Below are 23,165 nucleotides of genomic sequence, written 5' to 3'. Positions count from 1 at the left end.
TGCTAGGCAGTATTTTAAAGAATGATAGGTGGGGAAAAAGTATGGTGGTGAAGGAACCTGTCTGCTTTACCTGGTATACTTTGTGAAGGAAACTTTTGAAAAGAAGCCACATCTGGTGGTGCAGGAAAACTGAAAGGCTTCTGTGTCTAGAGAGATTGATTAGAATTTCAGTACTGAGGAGACTAGAATATTGCAGATCCAGAGGCTAATTCTCTCATGTTGGGCTAAATTCTGGCTCTCCCAAGATGCCATTCCTTGCATTACCCCCTCTTGTGTTGGAATCAATATACCGACCTCTTTGATGTACCCACCAACATATTTTAAACTTTCTTTGACTTACCATTTATTTTTAATGTGCATTTGGTGTTTGGCCTGTGCGCATGCCTATGTGAGGGAGTTGGGACCCCTGGAACTAGAGTTACAGACAGTTGTGAGCCATGTGGGTGCTGGGGCTCGAACCTGTGGCCTCTGGAAGAACAGCCAATTCTTTTAAACCATGAGCCATCTCTCTAGCCCCTTGATTTATGACTCTTATTCTGTAAAACTATAAATACATGCTTCTATGTTGGAAGATGGGATTTGGGTAACCTAAGACTGCATTCCTTGGCCCTGGGTCACTCAAAATGACTCCAGAATAAACCAACCATTTCTTATTCCCTTTAAGGTGAGAGTTATGGTTTTCACGTTAACAAATACTTTAAAATTATTTTTATTCACGTGTGTGTTTCTATGTGAGTGTATGTCACATGTGTGCAGGGTACGGTGGATGCCCTAGCAGGGTGTTGGGGCTCCTGCAGCTAGAGTTACAGGTGACTGTGAGCAGCATTGCATGGCTGTTGGGAACCAAACTGGTTATCTGGAGACAGTATGTGCTCTGACTGCTAAGCCATCTCTCCAGACTTGAAGTTTGTATACAAGTCTGAGTCGATGTTTGTTTTCATTATCTATTGTATGAACCCCATTTCCTGAAGCGAGCATATGTGACATCTACATAAGTGTCCCTTACCCACCTTAGTTTCTCTTTTTCCCTGTTACAAGTCTTATAAGCCATGCCACTGAGCTACGAACCCCAGCTCTCCCTTTTGTTGTTTATAAGCTTTTGATAAATACTTTTCCAATATGTGTGAGTTTTTGTCCCAGAGCCCAAAGCACGATGTTTAAATGTTGATGTGGTCCAGCTGGCTCTATAACCACTTTAAACACCTGCCTTACTAAGTCATCTGGATTATAAGCAAGATCAGAATGGGCGACCTTGAATTTTTATAGTACTTCATGTTTTTCAATGTGCATTTATTTAATTTTATTCAGGGAATACGAAAGAATGAATGAATGAATGAAGAATAGATTTGGGATTAGGTAACTGTAATTTTCTTTGTAAAAAAAAAAAAAGAGGATGAAGTCCAAGGTGGCATTTAGAGCTACCTGAAAGTTCAGTACTCTGGGCTGCTCTGATGAGGTGTGATCTCTCAGAGAGGGTGTGAAGACACGGTCCTCCTTAGGCCTCCAGAGGAGCCTGGAGAGCTTCTTCAGGCAGATGACCTCCCGAGGGACTCGGTCTGGGGTGCAGCGCAGAGGTGAGGGATGCGGGCGGCGGCGGCGCATTCCAGCCCGGCTAACAAAGGCCGCCTAGGGACTCCCAGAGCCGGGAAACCCGCGCGGGGCGGAAGGGTTAACCCGGAGTCCGGCTCCCGCGCGCATCCTGGCCCCCGCCTCCCGTCGCTAGGAGACGCCGGAAGTGGGGGAGGGGCGGCGCGGGTGGGAATCTTTTTCGGGTGCCCGGGGGCGGAGGGCGGGGAGCGCGCGCGCGCTCGTCCGCCGGTCGCCGCGGTGACCGTCCTCGCGGCCCGTCGGCTCGCGCCCCGCCCCCGCCCCCGTCCCCGCCGTCCCGTCCCTCGCCGCGCGCTCCTCCCGGTTCCCGCCGCGGTCGCCGCTGCTCCTCCTCTCCCGGGCGTCGCGGCCGCTGCCTCTGCGGACTGTATGAGGAGGAGGAGGAGGAGGAGAAGGATGTGAAGATGGCGGAGCTGCAGATGCTGCTGGAAGAGGAAATCCCGGGGGGCCGCCGGGCCCTGTTCGATAGCTACACGAATCTGGAGCGGGTGGCCGACTACTGCGAGAACAACTACATCCAGGTGCGCCGCGTCCCTCCCGAGCCGAGCGCGCCGGGGCGCTGGGGTCTGCGGGGCCGCGCCGGGGCGCTGGGGTCTGCGGGGCCGCGCCGGGGCGGGGCGGGCCGAGGGCGGCGGCTGGAGCGAGCGGGGTCGGTGCGGTCCGCGGTGCGGTGCGCGTGTGGCGGCCCGCCTCCTCGCCTCTGCCCGGTCGCCCCCGCGCTCCTCGCCTGTCAGTGTTCCGGATGGAGGAGGAGGTGGAGAGTGGCGTTTTGTGTCTAACGGAATCTTGCTTGGATGGCAGGGTTATGTGTGAGAGAGAGGGATGATTTTCCTCCTTCCGGGTTCCTGTTCCTGCAAAGTGAATTGTCCTCTGAAGACCAAACAAAAATTCTTAACCCTAAGTTTAATTTTTGTTGTTGTTTTAGGTTGTAAAGGGGACACGGTGGAACGGCTGTCGCTTATTACAAGTTAATGCCGTTTTTCTCCCTACGGAGAATGGGAAAATACCTGATAATGAGCTGCTTTTCCTCCCCAATCCCCGTTAGAATAGGTAATTTTCCTATGGGAAAAGAACTATGACTATTTTTCACAATAACGAAAATGAACCACATGGTTTAGTCCCCCCACCCCCCATGATGATTGGTTTGGCACGGGACTCATAGTGTGTGTGTGTGTGTGTGTGTGTGTGTGTGTGTGTAGGAAGGTGAGAAGGTGGGGGAGAAGGCATTGGTGAGATGAGAACCAGCTGGTCATGATAAATGTAAAGATCTTATGGATTAAAACAACGCTTTAAAAATTAGCTCATGGTTTGCAAATCCAGTATCTCTTGTTCTTCGTAGGTTATATACTGAATTACAGATTCTGCCTCCATTTTTTTCCCCACGGCCATTTAAAATTTCTGGCTAAAGTGGAAATGGAAGTGGGGTGTTTAGAGCAGTTCCCGTTTTTAATGTTCTTGTTGCTACCCCCATCTCTGGTGATATCCTTAACACCGGTTATATTGGAAAACATTCTCAGCCCTTAGCATGAATTATATATTAAAAATGCTCTAATTTGTAGGTTCTTAAGTGTTTTGAGGATCACATGACTAATCAAAGATAATGTTCTTAGATTTTATTTGATTATATATGTACTGAACTCTATTACTGTGTTGGAGAATGAATTGGACATAATGGAATCCTTTCCGCTTTAAAGAAGTGGTTGGAAGTATATGTTCAGTAGGAAGAAAGTGTGACTTTGGTTAAAGATTGATTTCAAAGCAAAACCCTCATAAATATCTGTGTGTCGGTTGCTTTGTTAACAGAGCTGTATAGGAATGGTTAAAAGGTTTTATCGCTTAATTTTACCAATATTTTTGCCCAGAACTGTTGATATCACACTCCTAGAGTCTTCAGGGATTTATAATGTAGTGCAAGAGGCTGATCTGTGAGTGAATTAATTCCATAGTTATACAGTATACCATCAGCCCTACCTGTTACTGTAGGGCCTTACATTGCAGATTCAATCAACTGGTAATTGAAAATATTCCCTCTGTATAAATGCCAACAGACCTTTTGTCATTCCCTAAGCGGAACAGTGTAACAGTTACTCACATGGCATTTACATTTTATTAGGCATTGTAAGTAATCTACAGATAGTGGAATGTGTATGATAGATAACATGTAAATATCATGTAGTTTTATGTAAATAACTTGAGTATCCAAAGATGTTGGAATGGGTGTGTGTGTGTGTGTGTGGAGGGTGTCCTAGAGCTAATCACTATTGGATACCTAGGGACATGCCCAGAATTTATACCTTGTAGTGGATTGTGGGTAGGAAGGTCACAGCTGCTAGGAGAGGCCAGACCTAAAACCCTAAAGTGCTGGTTCTGTTGTCTTGTCTAGTACATTCAGATGAGAAACTGGGGGCTGGAAAAGGGATTGGGTTGCGGTTGTGGTCAACTAATAAGAAACAGGTCTGTGTGAACAATGAAGGTTACTGTGATTTTAGATTATAATTTCCACATAGAGGGAAAAGTACATGAACTGATAAAGTAGAAAAGTGAAAGATTAGCATTTGTCTTTTTATAATTATTTTAGCTGAAAGAGAAGAGTGTCAAAGTCAATATGTTATTTACTTACTTATTCACGTTTGGTGTTGGAGATTGAACTCAGGGTCTTGTACATGATAAGAGTACACTGTACTACTGAATTACACTCTTAGCCCACTGGAAAGGTAGAAATACTGATTTTCCAGAAGTGGATTTTGAATTCTGAGTTTACACTTTTTATTTCTCAGGTTGTCCTCTGTTGTGGGATTCACAGGGTTTGTTCCTGCTGGACTCCCCAGGATGACACGTGATGAAGAGAACTGCTGATAGTTAACTTTTGCTGTCGCAGACTTACGTGTGACTGGAGGACTGCCCAGCAGGGGTCCCGATTTATTTATTTGTGAGGCACTTTAATGTTTTAAATAAGTTTGTTGCTTTTCTAAAGTAAATCTGAAAAATCAATTTGTCCATATTTACAGTTTTCTTTTAGGTAGGTGAAAGAAAGTTAGCGTTTCTTTTATTTGAGAATTCACATAGGTAGGTAGAAATGCATGCATGCACACACACATTATGTATTCAGGGCAGAATCATCCTATAAGAGATTTATTTGGAAAAAAATTAAGATGTTACCTTAATTTTCTGAAATTTTTTTTGTAAACAAAAGAAAACATTTCACTAATGGCTTTCTCCATTTTCTCTTTGTCAGCATGGACACTCCATGAAATGTTTGTAAGGTGATAAAATATAGTTTATTATCAAAAAGTTTCATGAAAGTAATTAATAAAATGATGCAAAGATTACTTTTTCTGAGACAGGATTTTATATGTAGCAGTAGCTGGCCGGTAAATCACTATGTAGACCTGGCGGTCCTTAAACTTACAGAGATCCTACTGCCTCTGCTTCTTGAGTGCTGGGATTAAAAGCTTCAGCCACCACACCTGGTAAAGACCAAATTTTTTAGCTTAATGAGTGCCATTGGAATACATGCTTAGTTTTGAAAAATTAATATAAAGTGACTAGATATTAAAGGAATTAAAAGTTACCCAGTTATCTTCAACACATATCTGGCATTTATATTCCTAATATTTTTGGTAAATGATGCTACATATTTTAGAGAAATGGATTTATAGTTTGTATTATATTTGAAACTTTTGAGATTTGTTTTTTTCTGAGAAGACACTTTTTGTTAGACAAAGTCTTGCTGTGTAGCCATCGTAATCTCCAACTCTGATTCTTTCTAGACATGAATCACAATGCCCAGCTAACAAACACCTAACACTTAAAGATGTTAGGGCTGACTATCTTGTCTGCTTGTCACAGTACTTACAGGAGTAAATTTATTTGTGTTTGTGGTTTGAGTTCACAAATGGAGCACCTTAAAAAGTACTTAAAAATGCAGACTGGGGGCACTGGGGAGAGGGCTCAGAGTTTCCAGAGGTCCTGAATTCAATTCCCAGCAACCACATGGTGACTCACAACCATCTATAAAGAAGAGATCTGGTGCCCTCTTCTGGTGTGCAGGCGTAATGCAGGCACAACACTGTATATATTATAAATAAATCTTTTAAAAAAATGCAGGCTGGGTGTTGTAGTGCACATCTTGATTCCAGCACTCAGGAGCAGGGTCAGGTTGATCACTGGTTCAAAGCCAGCCTGATCTACATAGTGAGTTACAGGACAGCCAGTGCTATATAGTGAGACCCTGTCTCAAAAAGCAGAAACATAAACAAAAAGTCCTTAAAATTGCATGCAGAAGGCAACCATTGAAAGTATAAATTTAAGTGCCGATAGTTACACCCTTCTTAATTTTTGTCTTTTGCCTCTACTGAGAGGAATGAACCAAATCAGTGGAGACGGGTAGGCTTCTCATCCTCTAAGAAAGTAATCCTAATTTCCAAGAGAAACATTTTGGTGAATGGGTTTTCAGTGACAGACCTGTCTAGATGGTCTTAATTAATCAAAACACAGAGTCAGATATAGGGGTTAAAGGGGTTAAAGCAGAAGATTAGAGAAACAAAACAGCCAGACACTAGAGAGACCTTTGACCTCTGCCAATGCTCAGACCGAAAGGGCGATCCTCAGACTCCAATGAGCTCTTGTTTCCTCCTCATATACCCCTCACCGCCCAGTCTTATGAACCCTGCCTCCACCTCACTAGTGCTGGATTAAAGGCATGTGATCCCAAGTGCTGGTATCACCTTTGTGTGCATTCTATTTCTCCTTTTAGACAAGATTCAAGTTTTTGTTTCCCAGGGTCCCTGAGTCCTGGAATTAAAGGCGTGGCATGTGCCCCCACTCCCTGGACTCTAGTGGCTCAGCTCTGCACTCTGATCCTCAGGCAAGCTTTATTTATTAAGACATGACAAAATATCACTACATTCCCCCTTTTTTGTCTAAAATAACAAAAGGCTATAACCGATATAAGAAAAACTATACAATAAGTACAATAACTATATACAATATATACAGGCAATAAGTATATCAACAATGTCTAGTTATTTGCATTTGACAAATTCAGAGAAAATACTTCATATCTATCATATCTTGATGAGTCCAAAATGTTGTACCTGATTCACTTTCTTTTCCAATTTTTTCTTTTTTCTTTTAAAGATTTATTTATTTATTTATTTATTTATTTATTTATATATTATGCAGTGTTCTGCTGCATGTATGCCTGCAGGCCAGAAGAGGGCACCAGGTCTCATTACAGATGGTTGCTGGGAATTGAAGTCAGGACCCTTGGAAGAGCAGGCAGTGCTCTTAACCACTGCGCCATCTCTCCAGCCCTTTCTGTTCTAATTTGCATTATCAAATTATCTTTTTAATGTCTCTCAACCTTTTATACTTTAAACCTCTTTGTGAGTTTCTATTCTGAGTCTGGTAAACAAGGGAAATTATAATTCTATTCTTCAACTACTTCTGAGACCCCCAAACAAAATAATATTAACTGAGTAAACAGGAAGTGCAAGCAAGTGACTTCCAAAAAATGTGAGAAATGGCAGAAACAGCTGGCTGCCTGGACAGTCACCCAAAATTCCTTTGTAATGTTCAGGTATCCGTCTTCAGTGTACAGGTCTAGAATATTTGACAGCCTTTTCTGAGACACAGGATATTCCGAAGGGCTGTTCCACCTTGTGTTGACAATGTTCTGCAGTCACTCTCTTTTGTGTCTTGCTTGTCCAGTTAGGACAGCATATTGTCTGCAGTCAAGGCAAGTGCGTTTTCATGCTCAGTGGCTTACTTTACCACAAAGAAAGTAAACTCCCTGTGGAGTTTCTCCAATGCCCATTATCTTCTCTGAAATAGATTGGTGCTGCCAGAAACGGACATGTTTCATTGTCATAAAACAGAAAGGACCTATGCTGTTAAAACATCTTAAATGCCATCTTCTGTAGATCTCTAAAGTGTTTGAAGACAACCTGTCTATTTAAAATATATCTGTGTGACCTTGAAAACATACCTAATATGACTACAAATTCTTTTGTAATAGGTGATTTATTGCTAAACTGCATTTCATTATTATCCTAAACAGTTGGCAATAAAAACTTTCAATAATGACAAGTTTGCATTATATTGTTAAGTAAACTGTACAGGTACAATCCCTTGAGCGAGATTAGAAAAGTATGTATAGGATGTTTTTTAACACAATCTCAAATTTGTGTATTGATACAATATGCAAAATATTGTACAATATACAAAAGTCCATCCAGTGTAAAACATTTAAAACTAGCAGTTGCTTTTAAAAAGTAGATTCAATAATATCTTTTTATTTTATCATATCTATATTCTCCCTTTTTTCTTTTAGAAACAAGAACCTTGAATCTGATCTCCTTTGTTCAACTTTCCTCCTGACTTTAACCAATAACTGCTTGTAACCAGTTCCCCTAAACAGTGACAAATATCTCTCACCCATTGAATAACCAAAAACCACCTATCCCATCTCTTGGGAATGTGGGCCCTGTATTCTTAAATTTACTTCCTGTTGTCTGGGGGCAATGGTATCTTTAGGGGATCTTGAAAATAAATTGGATTAATTTTCAAGTCCTGGGAGAGATAGTTTTACTATTTGTTGTCCAGTCTCTGCATAATGGGAAAGTGCAGGGCTTGTCTTCAGTCCTGGCTAGAGTAGTCTTTGAGGCTGCATCATCTTGAAATTGTTCTGAGCAGTTTGTAGTCCAAAGCTGAGCTTTAGGTGGTGTTTTTCAGCTTGGTGTTATAGTCCTGGAGGAATTGTCAATGTGGGTCCCATCCTCCTTTCGGAGACTTCAAAGGTTGTTGTTAGGCATACTCATGGTTCACTGCAGAAAACTGATAGACACTGAAACCGAAATCATGTACAGGAAGGTAGATATAACTTTATTCTAGATTAGTTAGGATTCTATATGACCATTAATATTATGACAAAAATTTAAAAAATACACACACACATAAATCTTATACCTTAAGAAATGCTGTTCTCTAACAATATGAAACCAAAGGGTTATGAGATGAGTGGCAATAAAATATTCCTTAAATTTTTGTCTTTCTTCTTTCCCATCAGGTGGCTCTTCTGGCGTGAGACAGAGGTTTTGGATTTCACTTTAATAAGCTTGCTTGGGTTTAGAGAAGGAGAGAGCCACACTCCAACTCCAAAGCCAGCTTTAATCTTTAACTGGACTGGTACTACGAAAAGACCATTTGCGTTATTTGTCTATAGAGAAAAGCAGAAACAAACATTTGGGGAGGTTTATGAAATTTTATCCTGTTTTTATAAATGTGATATACCAATAGGCCAACTTACTCTTTTTCTTGAGACTTTTCTTTTTTCTGGGTGATTTGTCCTTTTCTCCAGACATCTCATTTGTCCAGTAGTCTTCAGATTCCTCAGCTGGATGTCTTCATTCTCCTGAAAATACAAAACAAAAACTTTCTCCAACCCTAACTTAGGGGAGATTCTCTTGTAGTAAGTTGTATGTGATCAAATGAAAAGTATTTGTTAAGAGTTTTTTTTTTTTTTTGAGACAGGGTTTCTATGTGTAACTTTGGAGCCTGTTCTGGATCTTGCTCTGTAGATCAGTCTGGCCTCGAACTCACAGAGATTGGCCTGTCTCTGCCTTTCAAGTGCTGGGATTAAAGGCGTGCGCACCACCGCTTGGCCCTTTCCGTGTCTTTTAAGCTTTAAAATCAGCTTAATGACCGTATATGGTATACTTTCACAAGTCTTGTACTGATACCCAAATTTTTTGTCTTGACTTATATTCACATATTAAAATTGTTACCTCTTTTATAAAAAAGAATTTAAATACAATAATGATTCATATTGTGAGCGTGCCAGAAACACATTTGGATAAGTCTATCTTTACACAGTGTCAGAATTTATTAACCGTAAACTCACAAACTTCGTTGGTTTTCTCAGCTACAATTTGCCAAGTAGGATTTCTTTTGATGGCTGGCTGTAGCATAAATAATAAAAACCCAGAGACAGAAATTGGGGTTCAAACTGCAGATTAGAAAAGCAAAGCAGTCAAGCCACTAGTGAGTTCTTACCTCTACCAAGGCTCAGACAAAGGGGTGATCCTGTCCTCAGCATGACCCTGTAGACTGCAGTACTCAACTCGTTTCCTCCTGCCTTACATGCCCAGTCATCATTACTCTCTACCTCCCTGGACTCCCTAGTGCTGGGAGCTCCTTTGTGTGAGTTCAGTTTCTCTCTTTAGATAGATTCAATCTCTCAAGTAGCCCAGGGTGGCCTTGACTCTTGGAATTAAAGGTGTAAGCCACCACTCCCTGTCCTCTAGTGGCTTAACGCTGCACTCTGATCTTCAGACAAACTTTATTTATTAAAACACAAAGTATCACTAATTGTCATTATAATATCTTTGGCAAGAGTGTAAAAATAAACCATATTGTATTCTGAGCACCTTGCTCTTTTAAAAATGTTGTGTACATCCTGTGTTTCTTTGATAAGGAATTTCAGTAGCTTGTAATTTATGTTGATAACAGGGTTTTCAGTTGTATCTGGTTTTGCCTGTTTTTGAAACATTCACTGCTACAAAACTGTTCTTTTGCTCATACAATGAAAGCCTTTTTATTTTTCTTTTTACTGGGATAGGATCAATGTATGAATGTGGATACTTTTCCTTTATCCAGAGTCTTTTCTCATCTAGAAAGTAGATATAAGTGGAATTGGTTTACCTATTCATAGACTGTATAGTATAGATAGTTTTGAGCATAGGCTGTTTTGGCTTTCCTGTTTTTAAAATTAAGAAAGCATAATATCCTGTGGTAGTAAATGTAAGTGCAGTCAGTCTTTTCATAGAGGATAAGAACTAGGCTATTTCCTAGACTTTATGATTAAGTTTTTATTTAACTGGTTTGTAGCTTGGATTCATGAAATAGTATGTAAAATTATGCAATCTGTTTTGAAATATTCTTTCATTTTGTATTTTTCCCCTTCCAGATATAAAACTTCTAGAGGATAGAATCATTTCTTAAGTGTTTTTATATCTCCCTTACCCACTCACTGAGCTATTTTGTTGACCCATGAATATAATGTTCTTTGTGTATTAATTAGCATTTGATCATTTTACAAGGAAACAGTTTTAGTTTTTATTTATCTATAGCATGCACTATGCATTGATACAGTATACAGGGTAATGAACAATTTTGTTTTGAATCATATATAGCATGGATATTTTAATTTTTTATTTCTTTAGTCAAGTTTATTGAGGCTTATCCATGTATAGTACAAATCACCATTTTGGGACATAAAAGTAATGAATTTTGGGGCTGGAGTGATGGTGTAGTGGTTAAGAGCACTCCTTGCTCTTGCAGACCCAAGTTTGATTCCCAGCACCCACATGGTGGCTCACAACCATGCCTACCTCCAGTTCCAGGAGATCTAATGCCTTCTTCTGGCTTTGCAGGCACAAAGAATGCATATGGCACATGTACACACATGCATGCAAAATATTCCACATAATATTAATATAAAAAATTTGATAAACTGTTATAATAGAGTCAAACCCTGGGGGTGTAGCTCAGTGAAAATGCACCTGTCTTAATGGTATGGTTCTAGCAAGGCAATAAAACAACCCACCAAAGACAAACCTTTTACCTTCATATTACCTCCCTAACACATATGCTTTCTCTTTTCTCTTCTTTTTGTTTGATTTTTTTTCTTTTTCTTTTCTTTTGGTTTGTTTTTGATACAGGGTTTCTCTGTGAAACAGTCCTGGCTATCCTGGAACTAACTCTGAACTCAGAGATTTGCTTACCTCTCCCTGCTGAGTGCTGGGATCAAAGGTGTGCACCACCACTGCCCTTCACAAGCTTTTCTCATCAGTCTTTCCCTTCACTTCCAGCCTTTGGCAAACATAATGTTTTCTCTCCCTGTAGTTTTTGCCTTTCCCACAAAGATCTACTGATTTTAATACAGTCTTTTATGTTTGGCTTCCTGCACTTAACATACTGCATTTGAATATCAGTACTATGTCATTCCATTCTGTTTTGTTGACAGATGGTATTGCAGTATATGGAAGAATTAGAATTTATTAGACTCATCTGTTACTATATTTCTGGATTGTTTCTAGCTTTAGCCAGTGATCAATACAGCTATAACCATTTGCCTACAGGTTCCTTTGAGTAAATTTAAGTGAATGGCTCATTCCATTCTGGTGAAGTTAAATTTATCCATGTGGGATTCAGTTTGATTGCAGCAGGTCTGACTCTTGGTAGAGAACTTGTTCATTTTCTACTGTGAGATGAGAGGTTTGTGAGGAGCTGCTACCAGCCTGTTCTCATTCATTTTCTGGTCTAACAAGAAAGCTGTCGGTTGTAATGGAACAAGACTTTCTGCTTGAACTCCTTTTAGGCACAACTGTGACTACAGAACTTCAGGTGCAGAATGGCATTAGTTCCTCACAAGTGTCTGTCATCCATGCTGTAGCTCTAAGGCACTTTTTTGGGCATTGTATAAGACCTGAATGTTTTGCTGCTTTTCTACAAATAGTGGACCTTCTGAATCCAACAGGGGCTTAGGTGAGGTCATGCTTTGTCTCCTTTGCTTTAAAAAAAAATAGTGGGCTTATTGAACTACATGGTAAAACTGCTTAATTTTACAGAAACGACTACACTCTTTTCTGTGGTATCATTTTGTATTCCTTCCAGCAAAGTTAAGTGTTTGATTTTGTCAGTGTTGTGATCTATCTGTGCAGCTGTTATAGACATTTATGACTACCCCAAGCTAATTCACACACAACTATGAAAACCTGAAAGTTCCATTGTTAATTGAATTAGGAGTCCTCTGTCATAGTTTTAAATCTTATTTTACTTAATTTTATTTTTATGGGTGTTTTGCCTGTATGCATGTGTGTGCACCACATGTATGCTGGTGCCCATGGAGATCATAAAAGGGCATCAGATATCCTGGAGCTGAAGTTCCAGATGGTTGTGAGCCAGTGCTGGGAACTGAACCCTGTTCCTCTGTAAGAGCAGCCATTTCTACACGGAGTTCTCTACACTCAGTACCATCTCTACAGCCCTTATAGTTTTATTACACATAATACTGTTTATGAAAAGTACTGTAAGTCCTAGTCAGGCCACTTAAAGACTAAAAATGACATCAAAAAAGATTAAAAATAACAAGTTCAGTAAAGTTGCAGTATAAAGTAGAACACTTGGAAGTCATATATTTCCATATATTAACAACGTATATGAAAAAAATTAAGAAAATAATCCTTTATAAGGTCATCAAAAAGAATAAAATACTTAGGAATTAGTTAGGAATAACCAAAGAGATCAGCTTCTGGTATCACTCCTGTAGAGCTGTCTTCCTTGTTGTCTGAGTCAGTTTTTCTTTGCTCTTGTTTACTACGTATGGTAGGCTGGTTGTCCAGCAATCCCTGCTTGTTTCAGCCTCGCCGTGCTACTAGGCCTAGTATGTTCTGGCTTCCAACTCATGCTTGTCTGGCAAACGATTGATTGATGGCACAGTTTCCCAAGCCCCTGGCTTTCTCCACTCCTCCCTGTCCCCTATACCTGTCAGGTGTGCTTTCTGCCTCTCTGGATAGCTTCATGATTGGCCATTTGCCACTTACTTGCTTACCTTCCTCTTACGTGCTTTTTATTTTATTTGCGCATTACCACATTACAGAGAATGTTTGCCTATTTTTCTGCTTTCCTATTTGTCAGTGAGGACAGGGATTTATTCCCTCCCTCCCTCCCTCCCTCCCTCCCTCCCTCCCTCCCTCCCTCCCTCCCTCCCTCCCTCCACATCTTCATTTCCAACACTTGGAATCAGTGCTTGCCACAAATTAAGTATTTGTTAAATCAGTAAATTAAGTGTTTTCTAGCAAATAGAAAAATTCTTAGATGAGTGAAATAACTTAGTTTTATAAATTTGAATAGTGTATAGATTTATGCTAAGGAAAAAGGAAAGTTTTCCCAAAACTTAAATATTTCCCCAAATATTTAACAGAGTCCTGGTCCACTGAGACTAGTATTTCCTACATGGTTGGTGTTTTAGAGTTAATTCAGTTCATTTATGTTAGTTAGTGCAAGGCTTGTGCTTTAGTGGATGCAAATATTTGGGTTATCTCTAGTGCCTGAAAGTTAGCTGGGGAGATATTTCCGGTTTATAATTACATCATTTTTCTTGTTCATTCTGCATCTACCATAATTTTTTGTTTTTTAAAATGATCTTGATTCACACTTTTTTATTATTGTCTTTCTTTTCATTTAAAAATTTCATTAAGCTGGGCAAGGTGGCTCACACTTTTAATCCCAGCACTTAGGAGGCAGAGGTAGGTGGATCACTGCGAGTTCGAGGCAACCAGGTCTACAAAGTGAGTTCCAGGACAGCCAGGGCTACACAGGCTCTGTCCCAAAAAACAAAAATCCAAATGACAGTAACAAAAAAATGTCATTAAGTGGGTACTACTAGTTCAAGGCCAGCAGCTTAGTCTGTTATGCCTTTGATTCCTGTGAAGAGCTTTTGTTATAAAGTTTGAATTAGTGAAATTGAACTAAATAGAACATGGACTTTTTTCTTTCTCTTACTGTTACCTGTCTTCATGTATTTATTCACTGAAGACTTTAAATAGAGGCAAGAAAATACACTGTCAGGAACATAAAGAACCTGCAAAAATCCTTGCTGAATAGGGAAAGTCAAATGTGTTACTGCAAGGTCCTTGCCGGGAGATGGTACTGAGCAATAATGATTCCTCGTCAGAAACTTGTGTCCCTGGTCTAGAAGAGCAGACTAGTTTCTTCAAAAGAGTTTTAGTTCCTTAGCTTAAGATATAGAAAAGTAAAATGCTAAGTGGGTGGTGGTGGCGCACACCTTTAATCCCAGCATTTGGGAGGCAGAGACAGGTGGATCTCTTTAAGTCTGAGGCTAGCCTGGTCAAGGCTAAATGAACAGAGAGAGACTGTGTCTTGAAAACAAACAGCAAAAAAAAAAAAAAAAAAATTAATATGCTTACACAGTCCACTACTGTTTTGGAAAGGAAGTTAGAGGTCACTGACAATAAGTGTACAGTGTTTTTAGTTTTTTTAAAATTCCGTAGTGCTGAGGTCATGTTTCTAGGTTTTTGCTCTATTTAGATATGTACAGTTTTAATGTTTTATAATGTTTATAATGTTTGTCTTTTTTGAGATAGGGTTTCTCTGTGAAATAGTCTGGTTGTCCTGGAACTCACTTTGTAGACCACGCTGGGCTTCAACTCACAGAGATCACCTGCCTCTGCCTCCCAAGTGCTGAAATTAAAGGCATGTGCCACCATTGACTGGCTTGTAATATTCTGATAGGTATTATTATGAACTGTGCATATTATTATGAACTGTGTATAAATAATAAAATTATATGCAAATTTAATGTCAACAGAACCAATAGAATGAATAATTACCAAAGGGGATTTATTAGTTTGGCTTATATAATATGGTTTAGATGGTACAACAACAATGTTCAGGAGGATTTCTGGAGAGCTCTTGGTCTTTAGTCCATGTTGAGCATGCTGGAAGGCTATGTTGTGTTCTGGCATCAGGGAAGGGCGGCCAATGTAGCCATCAGTGTAGCCAAAACATCAAGCTTGTGGCAGAACATTCTGCTTGCCTTGCAAATCAGAAAGCACAGCAGGAAATAGGAACATAGGGATGGTCGTAACTAATTAACTACTAAGTTTCTAATTGGGAAGTTGCCGTTGCCTCATTAGATATTAGGCCTTGCTAATAAGTTCTTGATTTGACATTTTGTTTAAGGCCTGGCAGTTACATTATTAATATGGAATATTTTGGGTAGAATTTGGTATCTAGCCAGATTATCAAATACTAGCATGAAGTATTAATGATTAGAAAGAAAAATATTTACAATCACTATCCTGTGTTAAAATGAATGTTAGTTTAATGCTTTTAATCTTATTCATTCTGAATGAGTGATAATCTTTTTTTTTTACTTTAAGATTATTCTTTTAAATTATTTTTTTAAAACAATCTTCTTTTCTCATTTTACGTACCTATCCCAGTTCCTACTCCCTCTTCTCCTCCAGCCTCCCCTACCTCCCCCCACCCTGCCATCCATCCAATCCTCACAGAGGATAAGGCTTCCATCGGGAGTAAACAAAGTCTGATATATTACTTTGAGGCAGATCCAAGACTCTCCCCCTTATATCTAGGCTGAACAAGGTATCCCTCCAGAAAGCCAGATCAAGTACTAGGGCTAAATTCTGGTCCCACTACCAGTGGCTGCACAGACTTCCCAAGCCACACATTTATCATCCACATTCAGAGGGTCTAGTTTGGTCCTATACAGCTTCCCTGCTGTCAGTCTGGAGTCAGTGAGCTCCCACTAGCTCAGGTTAGCTGTTTCTGTGGGTGTCCCAATCATGGTCATAACCCCTTTCTTCCCTGTGTTTGATTGGTCTCCAGAAGCTCAGCCCAGTGCTTATCTGTGGATTTCTGCATCAGCTTCCATCAGTTGCTGGATGAAAGTTCTATGTTGACATTTAAGATAGCCATCAATCTGATTGCAGGGAAAGGCCAGTTCCAGCACCTTCACTATTGCTAGGGTTGTAGTGGGGGTCATCCTTGTGGATTCCTGGGAATTTCCCTGGTGGTAGGTTTCATACTAGCCCCATAATGGCTCCCTCAATCAAGATATCTCTTTCCTGGAGTGCAAACTCATACAGCCATTTGGAAATTAGTATGTCGATTTCTTAGAAAATTGGGAATCAATCTACCTCAAGACCCAGCAATATCACTTTTGGGCATATATCAAAGGATGCACACTCATATATACCACAAGGACATTTGCTCAACTGTGTTCCTAGCAGCATTATTTGTAATAGCCAGAACTTGGAAACAACCTTGATGCCCCTCAACTGAAGAATGGATAAAGAAAATGTGGTAATTTACACAATGGAGTGGTAAAAACTATTCAGCGGTAAAAACTAATGACATCTTGAAATTTGCATGCAAATGGATAGAACTAGAAAAGACCATTCCGAGTGAGGTTCCAGACCCAGAAAGACAAACACGGTATGCACTTACTCTTAAGTGGGTATCGGACATAAAGTGAAGGATAACCAGCCTATAGTCCACGACCCCAGAGAAGCTAGGTAACAAGGAGAACCCTAAGAGAGACGTATGGATTCCTCTGGGAAGGGGAAATAGACAAGATCTTCTGAAAAATTAGGAGCATGGTGGAGGTGGGTGGGGGGAGAAGGGAGAGTAGAAAGAGAGGAGAATATGAGGGAGGAATGGGATGGTTGAGATGGGGGAGAGACAGAGAGTGATAGTCTTATTAAACACAAGTCCTTTAAAACTCAGGTGCTATTTTATATAGTACACAGGAGGCAATCACCGTCAGATATAATAGTAAAAAGCATGAGTTTGCCAGGTGGTGGTAGTGCACGTCTTTAATCCCAGCACTTGGGAGGCAGATATAGGACAGTCTCTGAGTTCAAAGTTAACCTGGACTACAGAGTTCCAGGACAGTCAAGGATACACAGAGAAACTCTGTCTCGAAAAAACAAAACAAACAAAACAACTTCCCTGCAAAATAAAACAAAAACCCAAACAAATAATAGAAAAACAACGTAACAACAAAAAGAAAAAATCCCATGAGCAATTTCCTTATAAACTTTAAAGAATTAATTTTATTTTTAAAGTGTGTATCTATGTGTATGTCTGTATGTGTATGTCTATGTGTGTATATCTATGTCTGCATATGGGTTTGTCTACAGCATGTGGATCTCTGAGTTCGAGGCCAGCCTGGTCTATGAAGTGATTTCCAAGATAGCCAGGGCTTTACAGAGAAACCCTGTCTTAAAAAGCCAAAACCAAACCAAACAGCAACAAAAAAATGTACTGCCATGATTAAAGGCCAGCCTGGTCTAGATAGTGAGTTACTGGCCATCCAGGGGTACAGGGGTACTTACTAAAGATTCTCTCTCTCTCTCTCTCTCTCTCTCTCTCTCTCTCTCTCTCTCTCTCTTTCTCTCTCACAGACACACACACAAACACACACAGTAGGGTTTATAAACTAAAATTAAATGACAATGGATTCTTAAGTTAATGGAAATTTACCTAATTAAAAAAACAATATTTTGGTATTAGCCCACCAGGGCAAATTATGGAATTTATTATTTTTTAATTTTTTTGCTTTTTGTGATTGTATCTTACTATTAGTCCTGACTGGTCTGGAACTCATTATGTTCTTTCCTAACATGTGTATAACTTCCCAAGATTAATCTTATCAATTTGATTAGGTTGAGAAGTATGGCTCTGGATGTGTCTATGAGGGTGTTTCCATCGCACACCAAAGGCAATGACCTGCACTGAATATGGCTGTTGTTTCCCCACAGGTTGTGGCCTGAGTGGCGTAAAAGGGGAGGGGAAGGAGAAAGAAATGAGAGTTCAGGCATTCTGTCTGTCTGTTTCTTGGACAAAGTACTGTGAACTGTTGTTCTGTGCCTTCCCTGCCGTGCTGGACTGACATTTTTGAAAAGGCCCCTTGTTATGTTTCTTCTGTGAGGTATTTGCGTAAAAAATATGACGATTCTATATTGACATGTCATTATCACCCCACATTTTAAATTTTGATTTTTTTTTTAGTATTACAAAGGCACCCCTTCCTAAGACATTTGAGAATGTCATTACTTATGGATATTTGATTTGTTTTTTCCCTACAGATAATATCATTAACCTACCAACTCACAAAACAGCCATTGAAATCAAGAAATAATACTGATTTATTTTAACTATCTACTTCTCAGATCTCCATTAAAATTTTGCCATTTGTCCCCCAAAACATTGTATACAAAGAATCCAGTTTAGAAATCTAGTCTCATTTAGTTGTTGGAACTCTAGTTTTCTTCAGTTTGGAACACTTACTTTGTTATTCAAAGAAGAATGGTCTGTTGAATAAAAGTAGGTGATGCCCAGTCTACAAGATTGGAGAAGACTGTGGTCCTAGGGCTCAGTTACATAAAACCATTGTTAGGAGGCAGGGTATTCCAAGGGCTTCAGTGTTGTTTCCCAGGACAGGGACACCTCAGGCCTCCTGTACTTGATCACTTGAAACAAAAATGAAGTGTTTAAAGAAGGAAGAAAAATCTACTGAAGTTACTGCAGTACTAAGCACTGCATAGAGAAAGAGCTGATTTTGGACAGTTGGAAAGTACCCTAATGAGCAGTGACTTAGGAAAAGCGCCTGTTCCTTTTTGCTGCCGCACATCTGTCTCATCTGCCTTGTTACCTTTTTTGTGATTTTTTAAGTGCTCTTCCAGTTTTCCTTCTGTGGGGTGGAGTCTGCTTCTGACGCGCTGCAGTCACCCTGTCACTCTCTGATTCTGGAAGTCCTCTCCTTCAGTCGAGCTCAAGGCCAACCTGGTCTAGGTAGAGTTCTTGACCGTCTGAAAAAGAAAATCAGTCAGTCAGACAAAAGGAAACCAGTCCTAGAAATTGGTACATTCTGTTAGAGACATTAAAACTTCACCCGTTTTGTGGCTTCTTGTTGAAAGGAGAGAGGACCCACTTGTTTTTCCCAGCTGCCCGGCTAGCTTACACCTGAAATAATCACACAGAAACTGTATTAATTTAAATACTGCCTGGCCCATTAGTTCTTCTTATTGACTAATTCTTACATCTTAATTTAACCCATTTCTATTCATCTGTGTATCGCCATGTGACTTACCGGCACAATTCTAACCAGCGTTCCTCTCAGGCAGGAGATCCATGGTGTCTGCCACTCTGCCCTTCTTCCCAGCATTCAGTTCTGTCTACTCCGCCTACCTAAGTTCTGCCCTATCAGTCCCAAAGCAGTTTCTTTATTCATTAGCCAATGAAGGCAACACATGAACAGAAGACCCTCCTCCACCAGCTTCCTACTCATGGACTGCTTGTGCTGTCAGTTTTTGAGAATTCTTGATAGAACTCAACCCTTGTCTGAACTAGAGGTATTGTAAAACAGGCCAAGAGAACTATTCTGATTTTCCCCGAGAAAAGACAAGAGAGAAGAGAGAGAAGGCTGTATGTAGTGTGAGTGTGGAGGAACAGAAGTGCTGGTCTCACACCTTAGGCTTAGGAGGTAATTGGGAATAGAAGTGGGTTGTTCTCTCACATATATGTATGTATGTGTGTGGTGTGGGCACATACATATGTGGATACATGTATGTAATGTATCTTTGTCTGTCCCTCCAGCCAGCTCCCAAATACTGACATGAAAACTTATTTTAGTTGTGAAAGCTTGGCCTATAGCTTTGGTTTGTTCCAACTAGCTCTTATAACGTAAATTAACCCATTTATATTAATCTACGTTTTGCCGTGTGGCTTTTTACCTTTCTGTCAATCTGTATCCAACTCACTCCATGTCTCATTGGCGTGTCTCTCTTTTGTGCCTAGATTCCTTCTCTCTCTGTCCAGAAGTCCTGCCTATACCTCCTGCCTAGCTAGCTATTGACGTTTCACCTCTTTATTAAATCAGTCACAGCAGTATAACTTCACACAGTGTACAAGTAGCCCACAATATTTTTCCTTTTTGTATAAATAAAAAGGAAATATTTTTACTAATTATTACATATAGTAAAGCTATATATAATAAGAAAATTACCAGGTTAAAAATTATACCCATAGTATCCAGTCTTATCTGTATTTGGCAGATTTAGAGAAAATATTTCATTATCCTATCTTTGTGATTCAAAAGTTCTATACCTAATTTATTTTCTATCCTAATTTTTTTAAATGGCAGTCTTGCCTAAGAAAACTGCTTGTTGAAGGAAAGTAATCCTATCAAAAAAACAAGGGTATTATTGGTGCTTTCTAAACCAAGATTGAAAGTGTGGCATGTTAGCTAGAACATATATCACTCAGTTAAGAATGGTCTCTGTGGTGCACGTAAAAAGTGCCTTCCAGAAGAGAAGGTCAGGTGGCAGCATTATGGAGTAATGATCCTTGTTTTACAGAACATAGCTATACTACAAAGAAGACCTTGTACGTTTCCTGTCATTACTCTTCTTGTTTTTCTTTATCATGCTCTTCTCATCCTGGAAGAAAGAATGAACTAAAAGCAACAAAATGAAATGGATAGGGAGACAGGGAAAAAGTTATAATAATAATACAATTTTATAGAATTTCCAGTTTGGGCCAGAATTAGAGATTTAGAATAACTGAAGTTATGATGTTCAGTTGAACTGATATTTTTTTTCCAATTAGGATCTCTCCATATATCTAAAAATATATCAACTATAAATATATATTTATATATTTACAATTCAGACTGGCTTCAAGCTTGGTATCCTTCTGCCTCTGTTTCCCCAGTGCTCAGATTACAAGTGTGTACCAATATGCCAAACAAAAGGAATTCTTTTTAATATTTGAGAATAAAACTGTTCTAACATTTGGACATTAAGAGAACAGCCCCCCACAATCTCTTGGTATAACTTAGAAGCAGAAGAAGAAACCTAACAGAGCATAGGTTGTAGATTAATTTATGTCATCATTCATTTTATTGCATTTGCTATTATTGTAAGTACTATAATCTGTGAAGAAGAATCTGTTTACATTCCTCTAATCTTTTTAAATGTTTTTTGAAAATTTCATACATTTTGATTACATTTCCCAATCTTTCCCAGGTGCTTTCCATATCCCTACCCATACAACTTTACTTTCTCTCTGTTAAAAAGGAAAAACAAACAAACCCCCAAACAGTAATAACATGGAGACCTTTTAGTGTTAGCCAACAATTTCTGAGCGTGGTGTCTGCCCCTCAAATGTAGTTGATAGACCCAGTGTTATTAAAATATCTTAAATGCCATATTCTGTAGATCTTTGAAGTATTTGAAGATGACCTATCTAAAATATATCTTTGACCTTGAAAAACATACCTAATGTGACTACAAGTTCGATTATAATAGGTGATTGACTGTTAACCTGCATTTCCTTATTATTCTAAATAGTTGGTAATAATAATTTTCAAGGACTAGGAATTTGCATTACATTGTTAAATGAGCTGTATAGGTACAATACTTTGAACAAGATTAGAAATGTATGTACAGTATGTTTTAACAAAATTAATCTCAAATTTGTATCAATATACAAAATTTGTATACCGTATACAAAAGTCCAATTCAATGTAAAACATCCAAAACTAGTAGCTTCTTTTTAAAAGTAAATTAAATAATCTACCTTTTTATTTTATCATATTTATAATCCTCCCATTTTTCTTTTCAGAATATTCAGTAATCTACCCTTTATCCTATTGTATCTATATCCCCTTTTTTCTTTTCAAAACAAGCATTTTTTTTTTTTTTAGCTTTTTTTCCTGACCATTACCAATAACAACTTGTAACCAACTACCTAAACAGTGTGAAGTATCCATAACCCATTAAATGATCAAAATCACCCACTCCCAATTCCTGGGTATGTGGGTGTCATATTCTTAAATTTACTTCCTGCTGTCTGGGGCAACAGTATCTTTAGGTTAATTGTCAAGTCTGGAGTGAGGCAGCTGTATCATTTGTTGTCGAGTCTCTGTGTACTGAGAAAGGGCAGGGCTTGTCTCAAGTCCTGGCTAGAGCAGTCTGTGAGGCTGGATCATCTCACTAGCCACCTCGAAGTTGTTCTGTGCAACTGATCTTTAGGCAATGTTTTTCAGCTTAGTGGTGTTATCATAGTCCTGGAGGAATCATCCTTGTAGGACCACATCTTCCTTTCAGAGACTTCAAAGGTTACTGTTTGGAGTGCTCATGGTTCACTGCAGAAAACTGATATTCAGTGAAACCGAAATCATTTACTGGAAGGTATATGAAACTTTTTTCTAGATTAGTTAGTGTTCTATATGACCATTAACATCATGGCAAAAAAGTTTTAAGTATCTATATATACATATATAGATATATCTACACACACACCTATATTAATCTTGTAAGTCTTATACCTTAAGAAATACTGTTCTCTAACAATATGAAACCAAAGGGTTATGAGATGAGTGGCAATAAAATATTCCTTAAATTTTTGTCTTTCTTCTTTCCCATCAGGTGGCTCTTCTGGCGTGAGACAGAGGTTTTGGATTTCACTTTAATAAGCTTGCTTGGGTTTAGAGAAGGAGAGAGCCACACTCCAACTCCAAAGCCAGCTTTAATCTTTAACTGGACTGGTACTACGAAAAGACCATTTGCGTTATTTGTCTATAGAGAAAAGCAGAAACAAACATTTGGGGAGGTTTATGAAATTTTATCCTGTTTTTATAAATGTGATATACCAATAGGCCAACTTACTCTTTTTCTTGAGACTTTTTTTCCTGGATGATTTGTCCTTTTTCTTCAGATGTCTCATTTGTCCAGATTTGTCTTCAGATTCCTCAGCTGGATGTCTTCATTCTCCTGAAAAGACAAAACAAAAACTTTCTCCAACCCTAACTTTGGGGAGATTCTCTTTTGGCAAGTTATATGTGATCAGATGAAAAGTTATAGGTGATCAGATGAAAAGTTATAGGTGATCAGATGAAAAGTTATATCTGATCAGGTGAAAAGTTATATCTGATCAGATGAAAA

General features: G+C 39.2%; 1 protein-coding gene across 29 annotated transcripts in view; it reads left to right on the top strand.

The window, feature by feature from the left end:
* The first annotated feature begins 1,838 nt into the window (after positions 1 to 1,838).
* The window catches only part of Abi2 (abl interactor 2), a 98,307-nt gene continuing 76,980 nt past the window's right edge, over positions 1,839 to 23,165 (top strand). For 5 of the 29 annotated variants that reach the window (XM_057761585.1, XM_057761564.1, XM_057761571.1 and 2 more), the window contains exon 1: positions 1,850 to 2,129. In XM_057761585.1, the coding sequence (XP_057617568.1) occupies positions 2,013 to 2,129 (117 nt within the window). In that variant the 5' untranslated portion in view covers positions 1,850 to 2,012. Of the gene's footprint in view, positions 2,130 to 23,165 lie in introns of all 29 variants that reach the window. The other 24 variants (XM_057761573.1, XM_057761572.1, XM_057761590.1 and 21 more) reach the window with 13 other exon arrangements.

This window comes from Chionomys nivalis, chromosome 2 (genome assembly GCF_950005125.1).
Source record: "Chionomys nivalis chromosome 2, mChiNiv1.1, whole genome shotgun sequence".
In the NCBI taxonomy this organism is placed as follows: domain Eukaryota; kingdom Metazoa; phylum Chordata; class Mammalia; order Rodentia; family Cricetidae; genus Chionomys; species Chionomys nivalis.
The sequence above is the reverse complement of the archived record's forward strand: the minus strand, read 5'-3'. Positions and strand labels throughout refer to the sequence as shown.